The 17428-nt window shown below is 40.8% G+C and overlaps 1 protein-coding gene across 3 annotated transcripts; it reads right to left on the reverse strand.

Moving 5' to 3' along the window:
• Positions 1–538: 538 nt before the first annotated feature.
• akap10 (A kinase (PRKA) anchor protein 10) lies at positions 539–17417 on the reverse strand. Of its 3 annotated transcripts, none has more exons than XM_084565081.1 (15): positions 17212–17417; positions 13966–14013; positions 13022–13207; positions 8963–9445; positions 7955–8053; positions 7657–7741; positions 7376–7499; positions 6998–7134; positions 5600–5744; positions 5027–5194; positions 4707–4813; positions 4311–4393; positions 1903–1955; positions 1718–1810; positions 539–1633 (listed from the first exon to the last, which is right to left on the reverse strand). In XM_084565081.1, the coding sequence occupies exons 1-15, from the start codon at positions 17231–17233 to the stop codon at positions 1628–1630; spliced, it is 1839 nt and encodes a 612-aa protein (XP_084421207.1). In that variant the 5' UTR covers positions 17234–17417; the 3' UTR covers positions 539–1627. The 3 variants fall into 3 exon arrangements, with proteins under 3 accessions (XP_084421207.1, XP_084421206.1, XP_084421208.1); XM_084565080.1 differs by having other exon boundaries at positions 4707–4816; XM_084565082.1 differs by lacking the exons at positions 13022–13207; positions 13966–14013; positions 17212–17417 and adding an exon at positions 9738–9783 and having other exon boundaries at positions 4707–4816.
• Positions 17418–17428: the final 11 nt, after the last annotated feature.

Below are 17428 nucleotides of genomic sequence, written 5' to 3' on the forward strand. Positions count from 1 at the left end.
GAAGCTATGTTACTTTCATTGCCTTCCCATACAATAAGGGGCAACTGGTGAAAACACTAAACATGAAATCAAGATAATAAACGCTTTATACCGTGCTGATGGAGGCCTTTAGGTTGAACTGTATTTTACTATTTGAGGACTTTCCTGGACCCTCTGACTTTCTGTAAGACAGACCAGAGAAGCTTTGGTAATAGTAAAACTGCTATACTGTGCCAACGAAGCTTTTTTCAGTTTTACCCTTAAGTAGCAAAACAACCAACATTGCCCCCACCTGGTTGGAGGTGAGAACAGTCCGCCATACTGCTGTTGGAGACAGATTTTCCCCTTCACCACATTTTAAAAATACTGTTGAGAATGATCAAAATCCATCTGCCTATAAACATAATGCATTGTTCTGTATTAAAATGACATGATGACAGTGGAGTGCAATAATGTACCACCAGTTTAGCTTAACTACTTCAAACAAAAAACAATGAGGACAGACAAAAACATTTCATAATATATGTATTTAAATCAAACACAATTTAAATATATTATAGATTAAGTACACATACATGTCAGAAAACATTAGTGGTACATAGTACCAAGAGTCTTTTCTGGTTCTTTTCCACATCCTAATAAGGCTCAAAAGACATTAAAAAAAAAATGTTTCATTCACTGAGCACACTTTCCAGTTGAACAGTCCGGTCATCACTGGAGTTTGTTTTAGCGATGTATGAAGAGAAAAAAAAACAGTGATCACCATAAAAAAGGACTAACATTGATATATGGGGTAAACCAGAAATCTAAATATATATATATCTGTATATATATATATATATATATATATATATAACATTTAGGGCAAGAGTTTTCCAACAAGACTGGAGCACTAAAGTTCCTTAGGGAGTATTTCTTCTATGCTCTGTAAAGGTGCCGCAAAATTCATACAGAAGGTCAGCCAGTCCAAGAGCTGAATCAGCTCTGCTTCTGTTTCATTGTCACATTTCAACATGTTCTACAGTACGTAAACGGCCATAGTCAGGCAGCTAGCATCAGTGAACGGCTGACAGAACCACTCTTGGCAGGCTGAGGGAAGCGTCTGCAAAAAAAAAAAACTGTACAACGCTCCTTAAGTAGCCGACCCTTAGGAGAAATCTTTATGTAAAAACAAGGAATGGTTATAAAAAGCCAAGGGAGGGAGTGAACGTAATTCAGTCTTTGACGCATCCTCCATAGGTCCGGGATAAGAGACAAAGCAGTGGTAATCCTGACTGACGTGCTGCTGTTTTCTTCTGGTATCATGGTGAAGGCTTCCTTCCTCGGGAGTGACTTCCTCCAGTTTGATGACTTAGCTTTGCTTCACTTTTGGCGACTACACCTGTACCTTTATAGTGTTATGGAGTTGGAAGATTGGAACAGTGATGTACTTCAAGTTTTCTATTAGTCCATGCGTGAACAATCACTCAACCAAGCTTACAGCTACACTCACGCAGGGACACACACACAGACACATGGAGGTTGGGTGATAAAATGCCTTGTTCGTTCTCAGAGTAAAGCAGTTCATTGCAGTGTGGACCCTGTGTACAGTTTATCACTGGCTTGGCCAGCGTCTGCAGGGAGACAGTCCTTTGGTTCCTCAGCGGGGTCATAACTGCACACAGACAAAAGACAGCGTTTAACTGTAGATCAGTAATGATCCCTCACAGGAACAAGAGTACATTGTGAAGGATTTTACCTTTGTGGACTTGCCGGGGCTGTCATGGTGTGACTGGTGGACAACATCGTTGACAATCATCTTGGCAATCTGCCATGCCATCTCCTCCTGGGCCTTGGATCATAAGAGTCACAGCACTTACTCCTATTTCTCTTACAGCACTGCTATGGAATCATTTATGATAACTTAACATCTGGAAAGCTCACCTCGTCTGAGTTGCCTTGGACCCATTTCTTCATGGCTTGAGAAAACATGGAACCTAAATGAGAGGAGAGGGAAGGCTGCTTGAGACAAAGAGTCTGCATCAGAAAGTACAAATCATAAACAAGGCTACAAGCTAATCCAATTTTGTAAAATTATGTCAAGAAGTATTTAGGTTCTTATTAAAATAATCTATTTATTGATATTTGAATAACACAGTGAACAACTTGGGTCTGGTACTCATCTCCAGTCCTAGAGAAAGCACTCTAAGAGACATGATAAAAAAAAGATTTTTGTATGTTGTAGACCTACAGAGTGCTGTTTTTCTTCCCAAGGGAAAGTTCTTAAATATTTCAGAAGACTACGAGCTGTAGTGAGAATAGAAGCAGACGGGGAGGTTTATATTCATGGGCTTGGAGAAGATGTTTTTCACCGCGAGGAAAGAGATAAAAATATGACAGAGTGAGGGAGAGAGCCAGAGAAAAGGTATGAGCCTCAGGGTTGTTTCTTTTGCAGCATTTCTTTAAATGCTTGTTTTTCAACTGTATTTATCAAGTATGTGCTGTGTTCCTCTGTCTGTTAACGTGTGTTATCTGGTGCTCTCACTATTAAATTTACGCACTCATCAGTAAGTTACAGCAATAACCAACTGCTGGTATGAACTGCTTCTGGGGCTGTCTTACTAAAGCTAGGGAATTGTGTTTAATGGTGGATCTGATATTTTTGTTTGGTTTTGTTTGTTTTTTTAGATTTTATACCTTTTGATCATCTTTTAGCAAATAGGCAAATAACTTTCTCCAAGTTATTGGTCTCTCGCTTTTTATTTGGATTAAAACTAGGACTGCACTGACACGTTAATAAACTATGATATCAGATATGTAAATACGATCTGTGTGGAATACAATCAAATATCCCTGCCAGACATCCTCCAGTTCTAATTACAATCAGCACAAGCACAAGAGTTACACTACATAAATCTTAATTTTTGGAAAGAATTGTATGATCAGGTAAATAATATATGTTATCATGGGGAAATGTTTGATTAAATGATTGAAAGTTTAATAGTGGAAGTTCTGATTATTATTTGGTGGTACATTAACCAAAGGAGTAACCAACTACTGTTTCAGCTCAAATTAAAGGCAATGTGTCTATAGTCATAATGTTGTGGATCTCACGCCTTCAGGAGCATAATAATGTTATTCTCATCTGAATAAGGTGGTCCAGATATTTGACACTAAGCGCCTGGAGAGAAACAGTGAAGCATAATTTACAGTACCGCGACAAGTTGATGGCATAGCAACAGCGTACCACCGGAACCTGAAGTGCACCTCCAGAAATGTAACAACACATCACGGTGACGCCAACCACTGCATCATAACTTATGCATGCAGCCAGCGCCAGTATGAGCTATTTATACTTTTGCGTTCATCAGTCTGGCTCGCTCTGTAACAACGGCACCCAAACGCTAGTCGCCGCTGTGTCTTTTTTTGCCAGTCGGGTTCATTTTTGTTTCTACTTCCTGCTTTACTTTCAACTATGGTGACTGAAACTTTCGCCAAAAGTCAAACATGTATGTATCTCAGAACCTCCTCAATTAGCCTTTCCTCGATGTGTTCCATCTGTATTGATCCAAAACAATCAATTTGAAAATTGCAGAGATGGAGAAGCAGTTGGGAATACTAAAGCGGAAACGCGCTACTACCAAGCGGACCAATCACAGCTCTTGTGTTCTGCGTCGCCGTGGCTCGTAGTTAGTTTTCTGGGGAGGTGCACATCAGTTACAGCGCTAGGGTCTGCGCACTGTCTGCGTAGGGGTCTGTGCTGACGCCGTAGCTTCTGCGTCACCTTAACGCAGAAGTCTAAATCACCTATAACGGCTGTGAAATGCATTCTCTGTTCATGTGACTCCACAGCCGGACAAGCGCAGACGTTTTCCTTTGTTGAGGCTCATACAAAGTGTCTTCTCAGATATCTTCTTTATGTTCTGCAGTAAATATAAGTGAAACTAACTTTTAATCCACATTTATTAACTTTAACTCCAACATGAGCTGCTCAGTTCCACTTGCCATTGTGTGAAGTACAGTGACACAGCTGGCTAGTCGCCGCCTAGTGTTTTGGTGGCGTAATTACATAACAATACAGACACACCAGCACACACAGGTATAAATGCTTTCGACGGTTTAACTCCATAAGCCGTTGACCAGTACTATGATTACGTTTGAGATTCATTCTCCTCTCAAGTGCCACTAAACCAAATGAGAATAGACAGCAACAAGATGTCATTAAAAAATGCCAGTAAAATTTGTCACATTGGAAAATGATGCGGAAACAGTGATGGAAATATGTGTGTTAGTTAAACTAGCTGTTTTTATACAGGTGAATGATTGGTAATAATTGTGACCCGACATCATACCTTTGGACTTCTTCACATCCGGCTCAGGCTCGGCTTCCCTGATAAACTGACCGAGCTCATTCACCTTCCCGAACGTCATCTTCCTGAGGAGACAAAGAAGAGGCGGCCGATAAAGGCAACTGACAGAAAGCTCAGACGCTCACCACATTCAAACATCATTCAACAATAAGATAATCTGACAGACTTTGTCTTCAATAAGACAGTCCTTTCAAATTATTTCTGTTCAGGAATTTTCAGAACAAGCTCAGAAAGCATGTTGAGGCAAAAGGAGGGAAACATAACATAAGCAATAAGGGAAACTATCAAACCATAAATTAGATAAGCGCAAATCTGTGATAAGATGTAGAGATCATAATCCTGATTTTATGACTGTATAGTACAGGCACAAACACTCACCCAGCATAAGGCCGCTGGTACAAGGACTCCGGATCCAGGCTAGCAACGTCCACCGTGATGGCTTCATCGAAGTTCTTCAGAATTTTGATCGCTGCCCTTTTGGCTGCCTGCTGTAGAGAAGACACAACTGAAGGTTTAGCAGCACTACAGGTAGCGTTGTTTTTTTATTACTCACTAAATGGCAGGAACGTTCACGACCCTTTGGCATTAACAGAAATATCTTCATTATTCGTGTAACGAGGAAGGACATGGCTAAATGTCAGCAGACAGAGAAACATCCCCACAGGGGCAGAAGGTGTCGGTAAATGCTGGGAGGTCACCTGAGTCTGAGAGCCCTCGCTGGCATTTGAACTTGAGCGATCGCTGTCTGCGGGCCCACCCTGACCCAGAGTGCCAACATTCACAAACTCATCCGCCCGCACCGAATTGATGAGGTCACTCAGGTATTTGTAGTAAAGGTTGCTAGACAGGAAACCGGGCATGTAGACCTGAACAAATGCAAAACAGGGTCAACTCCGTTAGAAAATAATGAGCTCCCTGATATATCTCTGGGCTAAAAGATACAAAGATTTGTTTCTGGCCTTTATGTGCTAACAATGGTTTTCAACTTACAGGCCATTAATGTAAGGAAGGAGCATTTGTCAGTGGTGTAATGGGACAATTTGTCAGTGACTTACAACACAAAACCTTTAGGGAGGATCCTATTAAATTCCAGAAAAAAACATTCAAGCAGATGATTTCAAAAATATCTAATTAAATGTTTTAAAGGGCATGCAACTCAAATGAAGGCTTCCCACTTATATTTACATCTGAACATACCTATATTACACATAGTAACAGATTTCCATTGAAAGTTATGGGATCCTTGGTGTGCGGCTATCAGATAATCTGACCTTCTCCATGGTTGTCCAGGCCTGTCTGAGAGGAGTGGTGAAGCAGTCGGGGAGCGGGCCTCCCTCTCGGCAGATATTCGACTCTATCTCCATCCGCACAGAGTCGCCGAAGCCCAGAGGGTTGGTGGCCTGGAGTGAGAAATACCTGAGGGGGGGGCAGAGCAATGAGAGGATGACTTCAGGGCAAGGCACCTATATTAAGATTTGAATCAGTACCCAATAGGCAATAAAATTCAGACGGAACCTCAAGATTTTATATCTTAAATTGGTAATATTCCCATCCCAAAGGGGAGAAGATGTATTCTGCCAATGGTAAGCATGTGCAAAAAAGGAGGCATTTACTAAGAAATGCATTAATGAAAAGAGTCAAAATAGACCCCAACAAATGCAACAAATATAAAGTGACATTAGAAAAAAGAGGAAGCAAGACCAAGCTTCCATCTTCTGTACAAATGACAAATTACTTTTACCTCGTCAAAATGAAATACTATGTGCACAGTTAATCATACTCTGAGTGCAATGAATACAGCAGTTTCAAAGAAACTCAGTAAAACATGATATCACAGTGATTTCAGACAGTTTCCTCACAAAAGTGTAAATGGACTACATGAATTAATTACCTCCACCTTAAAGTGACAGTGATCAACATGTATAATGAAGGAACAAATTACTACATGCTGCCAGACAATGACAATGAAGACGATGAGAGACCCTTTTCTATAAAAATAAATTCTGTAGTTTTTCAGTCATCTTGGTCAGAGTATATCTAAAACAAAGTTGAAATAAGGACAGCCGGACCTGTTGGGGTTTCTTGAAGATATTTGACTCTAGTGTGTAAAAGACTGGTGACTGCGGACTGTTAAAGACAAGATACTCCCCTGTAATTAGTAGTATCGTGTTTTTTCACAATTAGTGGTAACCGATTAACGGCCAGAAACTCCAGACTCAAGGAATGAATGAGGGGATGGTAATGCTAGGGTAAGCATATTGAGGCTGCTGTAAGTGGCTGATAAATGATGTCTCAGTCGTGGGTTTTGACTCCTTTTTCAAATCATCTGTAACTGTAACAGACGTTGATATTATGATGTTATGGTGACCACTAATCTTTTTGATGTACACCATCATCACGTCATCATGTTATCCTGTCAGACATTTGTTTGAAATTTTGATTCTTTGATTAGAATATGGTAATTCTAATTAGTTCACTCTTGAGCCCAAGTGGACACCTAAGCTACCTTTGACAAAATTCCCTCAAGGCGCTGCAGAGATATTACTTTCATAAAAGAATGGGATGGATGAACAGCAGCATAATATATGCATCCACAGCTGTTGCCACTCGGAGACCTAAAAATACCTGAGTGTTATGGAGCACAATAGCACTGTAGAGAGAGGACCTACTTGTCGTAGAGGATCATGGCATCATTTTGAGCCTCCTGGCCGTCATACTGGCCCTTCTTAGCTGCTAGCTGGTTCTGGAAGTTGTCTGCCGCTAACCAGAACTGCAGTATATTCATCGCCTCTTCCTTTTCCATGTACTGCAAGGACGAAGATAAACAAAATAAATTTCCATGAAAGTCACAGTGTATTTTTGCGATACCTTTATCTGTGTATACGCTGACATTTATCAGTAGGTCATGTTTTGTTATGTTTACTGTCTTTGAGGCCAAGTGTATAACAAGAAGTCAAGAGGAGGCACAAATTGGGTGTGAAAGAAAAAAAAAGTGTCAAAATGTGCCACAAATACATGATGTTTTAGGAACCACAGGGCCCACGTACCTCTGAGAAGTAGAAGAGAGCCGACTCACAGAACAAGATGTCAGCCAGGAACACAGAGCCACTAGTCAACACTTCAATCTGGTATTTACAGAAATGATGGCTCCGCAGGAATTCACTAAAGTGCCTGGAAAGCAAAGAGCACGTGGGAGGTGAATGCAGGCGCTGGCGAGGATGTCGAGGTGGTAAAATGACAAAGGACACAAGTTGCGCTTTAATGTGAACATCAAAACATGGCTGTGTGAGCATTAACTGCTCGAGCGCGTGAATGGACAGAAACTCACTGTTGATCCAAGACGCCGAAGACTACCGACTGTGCAATGACGAAGCAGTTTGGGTCCACCATGCCATCTTCTCCACAGATCTTAGCTACACACAGGAAAAAAAGAAGTATTCAACAAGAGGTTATCATGCACCCACATCATAAATCAAACTGAGGAACCAAATTACAAAAGATTTGTGACTTTCATGACCTTCACGCTAAAATTTAGGGCAGGAGAACTGTATTACAATACTTCTGTTTTCGCTAGTGTACCTAATGAACTGGTAGGTGAGTGTAAATGCTGACAAAACGTGTCTTACCAACTATGTCATTTCTGATCTGCTCTGTGATGGGAATGGGCCTCACAGCGTCTGGAGAGATGTACTTGGTAAAGATGGTAACAGCATCTTTCTCTATACCTGAAAAAAAAAAAGGCCGTCAGCTCATCATGCAGACGGATATGTGTGAAACTTATTCTCCAATTTTACATATATAGCTTCCTTTACCGCTCTTTCAAACTATCTAACCTTTTACTAATGTCTTTTAGCCCAAACACATTCATAAAACCAAAGCTATAAAATATTTCTTCGTTACTGCAATCACTTTATTGTTTCACTTTTTTGAGTGTCACTGTCATTATCATTGACATTTGTAAAGCAGATATACTGAGATGAAATAGACTTAATGATACTTTTAACATAGTGACAGCTTCCAGATATCAAGTACAAAAGGATTAAAGGATTAAAGCCTCAAGGTTCTATCCAACTACAGATACTGTCAATGAATAGATATCATGAGGGTGTGATTCATTTTATTAACATGCCTGTAGATACATCACTGTAGTTGTTCAATGCTCAGCTCAATGCTCACAGCAAGAGCAGAAGAGTTTGTCTTGACTGTTTCCCCCTGAAACAGTCATGTGCTCCCAAATGTAGCACATATTTCAACCAAGTTTCCAGAAAATCCAAGACAAGGAGTAAACTCTACCTTAAAGTCAATTTTCACTCACTATTATGAGAATATTAAGAGCTGGATGCATCAGAATAGACTGATTATGGTGCTCTTTTGGTATTAAACCATTGCAGAACAGAAGGAGGGCGTAAAGAGATTACATCATTAAAGGAGGACCAGTAAACCATATAAGTGGAAAAAATAACAGGACTGACATAATGGCTTTCTGCATTTCTGTCTGGTTTCAGTTTTGACAATTTAGTCAGGAAAGCAACTTAATTATTTTTTTGATATATTCAAATATAATATATATATAATCCACAGAGCATAACATGTAAACAACTGGGCAAATACATAGAAAGAAGTTATTGACTCACTTTTCATGAGTGTGTCAGAGATGCCTTGCAGGGTGGTGTTTGACGGCACCTTGCACGGAGTTCCTGTCCTGGAGGACACCTGCCGGCTGGGAGTTTCTGCTCGCGGTGTGCTGGGTCTCAGGCCCGCTTCTGAACTGGAGGAGTCCCGCCTCTCAGACAGCACTGTAGGGCCTTCACTGCTACTGTGCTGACCGAGGGCAGCGGGTGTGTTCTGGGCGAGTTGTGAGCCATCTGGAGAGGCAGGGACGGGCTCGGCCAGGGAGCTGTGTTTGACAGAGTTGAGGCTGTGCGCTCGGACACGAGACCAGCTGGTGGAGCGGAAACTCTCAGCCTCCAACCAGAACCGAACAAGGTGGTCGGCGCCTCTTAGTTCCATGAAATGCATGTAGTGTGGTATTGCCACATTGTCCCGAAGGACCTGGTCTACCGTCTTGGACAGCCGAGACCGGGTTTCCTGGGGCTGATAGTTCACACTGGAATGACCTAGAACGTGAAAATACACTCAAATGAGCATTCAGCATAAATATGTACAACTTCTCAATCCAAATACAGTGTTAAATCAATAGGTGAAGTAGATGTTGTATTAACCCTGTGGTGCTCCTTAAAGCTGCATTTGAATTAAGTCAGTAATTACAAGGTGAAAGATGAGAGAAGACTGTGAGTATAACTTTAAAACACTAGTATTTCACAGTTTATAAACTTAGATTTACACAGCCTTTTGGCACACAAACACTAAGGTGCTCAACTTTAATAACAGACTGAGCACTGCACTTACTTATTTACAGCCTTCAACGTTTGAACCAGAAGGAAGATAAATTGTGCAGTATATTGATGGGAGCTGCAACATGAAATGAAAGATAAAAGGTGGATCTTCAGCTTATTTATTTATTTCAGCTCAACATTTGGTCCAGGCTGAGGAGTATCGTGAGCTGAATTTCAACTCCTGGATATTTGTTTTGAAGTCTTGTGAATTTCCAGCTCTCCGTCTGTCTAAAAGTGGCCTCAGACTATGCAATTTCACAGATGATTTACCCAAGACAAACTTTTCACAGGCGTGCCTCAAAAGCATCTTAGCGCCCTGTCCGTTCCGTCATTCATGCGTGCATGAAGTGGTCAGCTATCACAGTGGCATCCACAGCAACCTTTGACAGTCCAATCACAACATACTGCAAACGCTACCATCTGAACACTGAACAAATAGTCCTGTAAGGATGCCATATTATTAGGCTCTACAATGTCTCAAATAGAGACTCTCTGTTTGGGGAACATCCTCTATCAAACGACATACACAGTCCTAGGAAACCAAATAAATGAGGGAGCGTGCTCACTGGCCCCGTTCAGACCGTCCAATCGTGGCCAGCTATTTTCACACCTGGCATTAAAATGCGTCTCCACATACGTCCCCAACCAGCACTAAAGATCCCATCTGAGTTTTGTGCTCTGTACGCAAATAAACATCAACATAATTTGGTGCGCGGTAGAATATTGTAACAGCTGCTGTCTCTAATGGGTCTCTGCCGCTGAACATCTGCTTTTTGTATATGCGTCATGACTTGGGCACAGACACTCTAAGTTATTAATGTCCACCCTGACGGTAGTTATTTTAGAGACCTACACAAAGCTCAGATTATAACTCCAGCCCTGGGAGTTCTCATAAGCACCGTAATCTCCGGTAAATCAGGTAAATAAAGACACCGGTGATAGAGGAAATACTAAATTAACTCCACACGGCTCCTTAAGGTCTCTATCAACACGATCGCATCAATAATTAAACACATGTCAATACATTTGTTTTAATGATTGAATCGCACACAGTGTACTCATCTTAAATAATTGTTTCCTCTTTGTTGTTTCTTGTTGAGATTTATTTATTATTTAGTTACTCAACAGCTACAAGGACACAATATTTTAAAAGACTCTCATACTATTGAACAGATATTATGTACTGTGCGCTCTCCTTTTCCAGTTGATCATTCATAATAATGGTTGTGTGTTTTTTTTTTTTTTTTTTATGAATGAATGAGGAAAAACTGCTCAGTAGGAGGAGGTCTTTAATGTGACAGGATGTGTGTTCACACTACCAAAAGAATGTGGTCAAATATGTCCCAGATCACCTCCAAATCTGATCTGAGATCAGATCATTCAAATGCGTCCTGGATGCGTTCACACCCATACCATACCAGCCATGCCATACCAGCTGGTCACCTGCGATCGGATTCCCCAGGACGGATGTTAATGCAAGGTCTGAACGAGGCCACTGACTACAGCACTGACACTTTCTGGATAATGAATCAGACCACATCGGCCACAGCTAGGCTGTAGCGTGGGCTGTGGCTTTGAGGTGTTATGTTTTCTCTTTGAAAACAAGATGGTGCTTCATTGAAGAGGTGTCACCCAGTGCAATGTGCTTTTCACTCCCCCTCTTCAGACTCTCTCAGATCACACAGTCTTATCTACCTCAATCCTGAAAGCTGTTAAAAATCATAACAACTAGAGCAGCAACTGTCTGAGTCGACATCAAAGGCTCCTGTTCACTTGCATATCTTCAGAACCAGTCAAAGTTTGTTAGAACGTCCCCTAATATGTGCTACTGCTTTATACTCTTTCAACTACTATCAAAACAGACCAGGGAAATCCTGTAATCGTGTTCACATTACGCCTCCTGCTGCCAGTCCACACCAGTCTGAACTCTGAGGGCTAACTACAAGCTTAACGATTAAACAAACCCTCCTTGCCTCTTGAAATCCTCCTTTACCACTTCCTTTGTCTTCCTTCTTTTAAGACCGCAGCCCAGAAATCTGTAGCACCGGATGAGTTTCATTCAGATTTTGTTGTCCGGGCTGCAGCACAGGTTCCTCCACCTCCTTCTGTCTCACGCCTGCTATTCTCTAAACAACTTGCTCGTACAGTTCCTTTCACTCCTGTCATTATACATGTTGGCCGTACGACTTTGAAGGACGCACTCTCCGCCCCACGTCACGGCATCCAGCAAACAAACTAATTATAGAGCACTGATAAAAAGAAGAGAGGAGTGGTTTCTTCAGGATAAGACTGAATGAGAAGCTCTGTAACGCCAACGCCACACCGGCAGAATATGGAATGTCTGGGTGCTCGTCAAAACTGACGCATGTGATCGCCTCACGCAGGATTAATGAAGGAGAGAGGAGAGCTGCCACTGGCTCAAGGCAGTGGGATATTTAAGCTATTTCAGTGATGCAAGAGTTACACTCATGCATGTGGCTACAGCACCAGAATCCTAATTACACCCTTGAAGTTACATAAAACCTTCAGATTCAAACTTCAATTTTTGGTACTTTTCAAAGGGTTGTGTATTTTTATATATTTTTTTTAATTTAGCAGATGATACAAACATGATGTAAACATGATGTATTTTTCTTCTTCAATTATTTAATGTATTGATTTCACTTTGTCTAAACATGATCTTTTTCGAGTTGGTTAATTAATCAGTAAGTCAATCAAGAGGATTAAGGCTTCCTTTTATAATTAATCAATTATTTAGTCTCTTTTCAAGCAAAAACTAAAATATTCTGTGGTACTGGCTTCTTAAATATAAGAATGTCTTGCTTTCAATACTAATATGTAATTGTAACTGAAATAGATTTGGTTTAGCGTCACCATAAATACTGACATCGATTATTTATATTTATAATCCAGAGAACTACAAGCAGATTATAAAGTGATCAATAGTTGTAGTGCAACTCCTATGGATGTTTTTCCATCTGTCGTGTACTGTGTGCATCTGTAATCAAATTTTTATTTATTCAAATCTTAGTCAAATTACAACAAGGATCCACCAGCCCCATCAATCCTAAACAGACAAATGACAAGCCAGCAGTAAATAAACATAAACTAGAAATGTGTTCTTAGTAGTAACAGTAACCTATGAGGTAAAACATGAAATCAGTTAAACCCTGACTTTTCCAACTATTAACCAGTTTATCTTTCTGACTGTTATGTACCTCATATTTATGTGATCACATGTTTGGTTGTAGATTTAACTAAAAACTAAATACAAACACATAAAGGCAGGCTCCGTACCAAGATCTCCAAAGTGCGCAGCCTCCATGTGGCTTGGCTGTTTCTTGAGGATGGCGGTGCGGCCGCGGGCGAAGGAGTCCATGTTAGCAGAGATGGCGTTGATGGCCACATGGCTGGGACCAGCAGCCTCGTGGATGGCATGGTGGTTCCTCAGTGCTTGTGATGGAGAGTGAGGGCTGACTGGAGCTGTGAGTGGAGGATAGAAATCAGAAAATTAGAAAAACAAATAAAGCAAGAAGGGTACAATGGGTACAATCAAAGTTCTGTGAGGCCTGAATGTATGACATCAGTGTGACTCGTATGAAAAAGCCTTTTTAGTTTTTGAAAGAGGTCACAGTTGGTGTGCAGAGGCCTCAGGGCATGAAAGATATTTGAGAAGACAGACTGCTCAGTGTTTGACTGTGTGCTGTGTGTTTCCTTAATAACCAGAGGTCCTTCAGATGATTTAACCAGCAGTGATTAAACCAAATAACATAAGCAAACAGTAAACTCAATCACTTTCATTAAAGACATTTTTACAGTTGTATCAATCAAACAATGAAAATAAATGAATAACGGAAAACCAGTGAGGACAAGAAGGCAACTCTTGATTATATATATGAACTTTATCGATAGTACTTCTGAGCTAAACTAGTAATAAAAAAACTCATAAATGGAGTTATTCAATTTAAATGACCTGGATAGGTGGCAGCTAACTAATACTTTAATTATCCTAGCTCCTGTAGCTGGCAGCAGTTAATAAAGACCTTCTTGGAGCAAAAAAGTTTGAGATTTTATTCAGGCCTGCAGTACATTTTAATGTATCTATATTAGATCTGAAAGTGACCAAGGGCTCTCCAAATGCATCGACCACAATATTTGATAAAACTCCAGTGTCTGAAGTATTTTCAATTTAAGCTCATTATGTGACACTTTCATAACCTCAGAAGTAAACATGAACTCACCTCTATTGACTTTAGCATCTGTCACTTTCTCCGGTTCTTTGCTTTTGGCTGCGGGGAGAAAGATGAGAGCAGAGTTGTAAGTGGAGACGCATACAGCATTTTGAGTCACAGTACTGGGCGAGACCAGGGAGAGAAAAATAATGAGTGGGATTCATTCAGGGGTGAGGTAAATGGCTGCTGTGGTGTAATGGAAAGACTGGAAAACAATATCTAGTTACATTATGACATAGTCAGGAAAACGATATAAGTAGACGTTACACAGTAACACTACTACAGCTATATTCGAACAGAAACACATCTCAATGAATCTCAATTCAATTCAATTTTATTTATATAGCGTCAATAACAATACAAATCGTCTCAAGACGCTTTACAAAAACCCGGCCTGAAACCCCCAGAGCAAGCCTGAAGGCAACGGTGGCAAGGAAAAACTCCCTTTTAACAGGAAGAAACCTCGAGCAGAACCCAGCTCATATGGAGGGACCCATCTGCCTAAGGCCAGCCGGGTACAGACAGAAGAAAGAGAGAAGAGAACAGCAAAGAGAGAAGAGAAGAGAACAGCAAGTATAGAATCTATACTGAATCAAAATGAAATTGATTCAAGAAATCAGTAGTGATACCCAGCCCTACTGTAAATAAGGTTCGAATGTAACGTCTACACACCTTCATTTCAAGCAATACACTTATACTCCAACTGACTCTCAAAAATCTACACCGCTACAGTGATGATATCGATACAAGCCAAACATTTTAAGTGCAAATTTTGAAAGTCATTGCTAAAACTATGATCGATTATTAGTACTCAAATTGGGACTCTGTAACGACGTATAACCAAAAATGAGTACCTGTACCTGGTTTAAGTAAAAGCATTGAGACATTTATAGAAAGAACCTTTTCAAAGAGCTTTCATAATGAACGTCAAGACTGAGTCCTTGCTAAGAGTTGTGACCTTGGTCTATCAGCTCTGGTTTTCTTGTCAGCCAGCTTACAGATAAAGCCCTCTGAGTCTTACTGATTGTCTGCAAGACACACACAGACACACTATAAGAACTTAGTGGTGCAGCTAAAATGATGTGACCTAATGCAAAATAATTCAACACTTTGAAGTCACTCCTAAGCTCTGTGGCTAACTGTCATATAAAAAATGAAATATGTACCCTGCAGTGGATTGAGTGCACAGTGGCTGACACAGCGGCAACCACTCATCACAGTGACTCAACAGTCATATCTAGAGATTAGACAGTTCAGTTGAGCCAAGTATCAATTTCAAGCACAAGTGGACTGAGAGGATTGGGGAAATGGTACAGAACATGTTTTTTTCCTTGAAGACGTTCTGGATGCAGCTGTTTGTGACTGCATGTGTCAGCCAAGAGTCTGCTGGCACAGAGACACTGTCTGCCAATAGACGTGACTGTTTTAAAAGTCTGAACTGCAACAAACTTTGATGTACTTCACCAGAAAGTAGTATTAGGTGTTTGGGCTCTGGTTGTGACAAATCACAATTAACAACAATAATTACCAAAAAAACTGCGAATACACCATAAAACTGTTAAAAAGACGACTTGTATAAGCGCAAGTAACCAAAGACAATAATAACACTGTCATTACAAAATAACATTTACCATTTACCACATTCTTGACTCATCTACCATATAACAGACAGACAATGGCGCACTTTCTTAAAAGGCTCAGACAACTTTATGGTCTCAAGGAAAGCTACAGTTGTTTTTTCTTGGGTTAGTGTAATTTATTTCATTTCATTGCAATTTTAGTATTCAATAATCTTATTATTCTTCTATTGTTATATATTCTGTATGGTATGCTGAGTGTCTGAACATTGTGGCTGCAACAGTGAAATTTCCCAGTTTGGGATTAATAAAGTATCTATCCATCTTTCTATCTACAAGGTTTCTTTGCAAAACTTTCACTTCAATAGAAATTTCCAACTTCCTAGCTCAGGGAGCACATTCACTTCGTGCTAGTCCTGAGTACCACCATGATTCAGAGAACCCTTTTAATATTTCCTCATTTTTGGAGCTGCTGTGTCAGCTGTTTGACTGCTTTAGCCAACTGTGTAAAACCACCAATGTCACTATTTTAGAAGAACAACTGAAGGCCTGGTTAGAGTGGGAAGCTTCTGTGCTGATTTCCTGAGGAAACATGAGCTGAGTTTTCTCCGTCCGTTTCACAATCACTACCTCTCCAATATGCCCAATTACTTTATATCAAAACAAGCAGATATTGTTGCTGTCTGTCACTTGGCTGAGTGTAAAGGTCGCTTATAATTTCACTGGCATGACGTACTGAGAAAATGAAGAGCTTTCTTTTTCTCAAGTGCTAACACTTACACACTGCGTAAGAGCATGACAGATTGTAATGTTTACTTTAGCAGATATTTTGTAGTGCAGTGTTCATTTCTGGTCACTGCTGAGACTGTAGGTTGTGTTGATGCTCAGCTGTGACACTGAGAAGTGTCTGATTGGAGGTGAATAAAATATAAGAGGCACCTGTCAGTGTAAACACAGACTTCAAAACGACCACAAAAACAAGTGAAGGCAGCCTACAGTGAGAAAAAATACCTGGTGTCACAAGTAACATTGCTCAAAGACAGGTCCTGATGACAGGTTACTGATGGATGATGCTGGGCAACTTTACCAACGTTAGCTAACGTATTGTCATTTTTTTTAGCCCTTTGGTCTTAATGGGAAGACAATCTTTATCTAGGTGGATTTTCTTTAGGACAGCTAACAAGTCTGGTTCATATACAAGCAGCAATTTTCTGTCATTTCCTGCTCATTAAGGCTGTCTAAACATGTCTCCATAAAGCTAGCTAGCTGCCATAGCACCTTCCAACAACTGTGTCAAGTGTTAGCTACTGCCGATAATAAAACTCGTTTAATCTTGTAGCAGCACTGCTTTGTGCAAACATAAACACATTCATGTACTTGGCTAACTGGTTTTATCGCAGACAGCTCTGTGTGATTGATTTAATGCCGCCCTGGCTAACACTGGGTTAGAGAAGCAGGGAGGGTAGAGGCCACCGCTAAGCTAGCTATGTTACTGCAGTGAACGGCGGCAGCAGGAAGACACATTCCCTCACACACCGCGACGTCCCTGGCTAATTTACTTGCGGCCGCAATTTCGCCCATTAGTTGCATCCTATCGAGGACCTCTCTCCTCTCTGCCTGACTACCTGCTGCTAGCTACCGTTGACGTTGCAGCCTTCAGTGGGAGCCTCTTCCTCACCTTTCCTCTTGAAAAACGACATGACGGGGTTCACACTCTGGACGTTTCCTCAGCTCACTGACACCGTCCCGTTGATACGCGGGTCCCTTCATTCAAATGCATCTGTTCTGTATCCTCCTGAGGTTGAAATGGGTTACTATCGCTGTCCCGGTGTGTGCTGTCAAATCACAATTTTCCCCAAATCCAAACCCAGCTTGGCGGCCATATTGTCAATAAA

Source organism: Chelon labrosus, assembly GCF_963514085.1.
Source record: "Chelon labrosus genome assembly, chromosome: 17".
In the NCBI taxonomy this organism is placed as follows: Eukaryota; Metazoa; Chordata; class Actinopteri; order Mugiliformes; family Mugilidae; genus Chelon; species Chelon labrosus.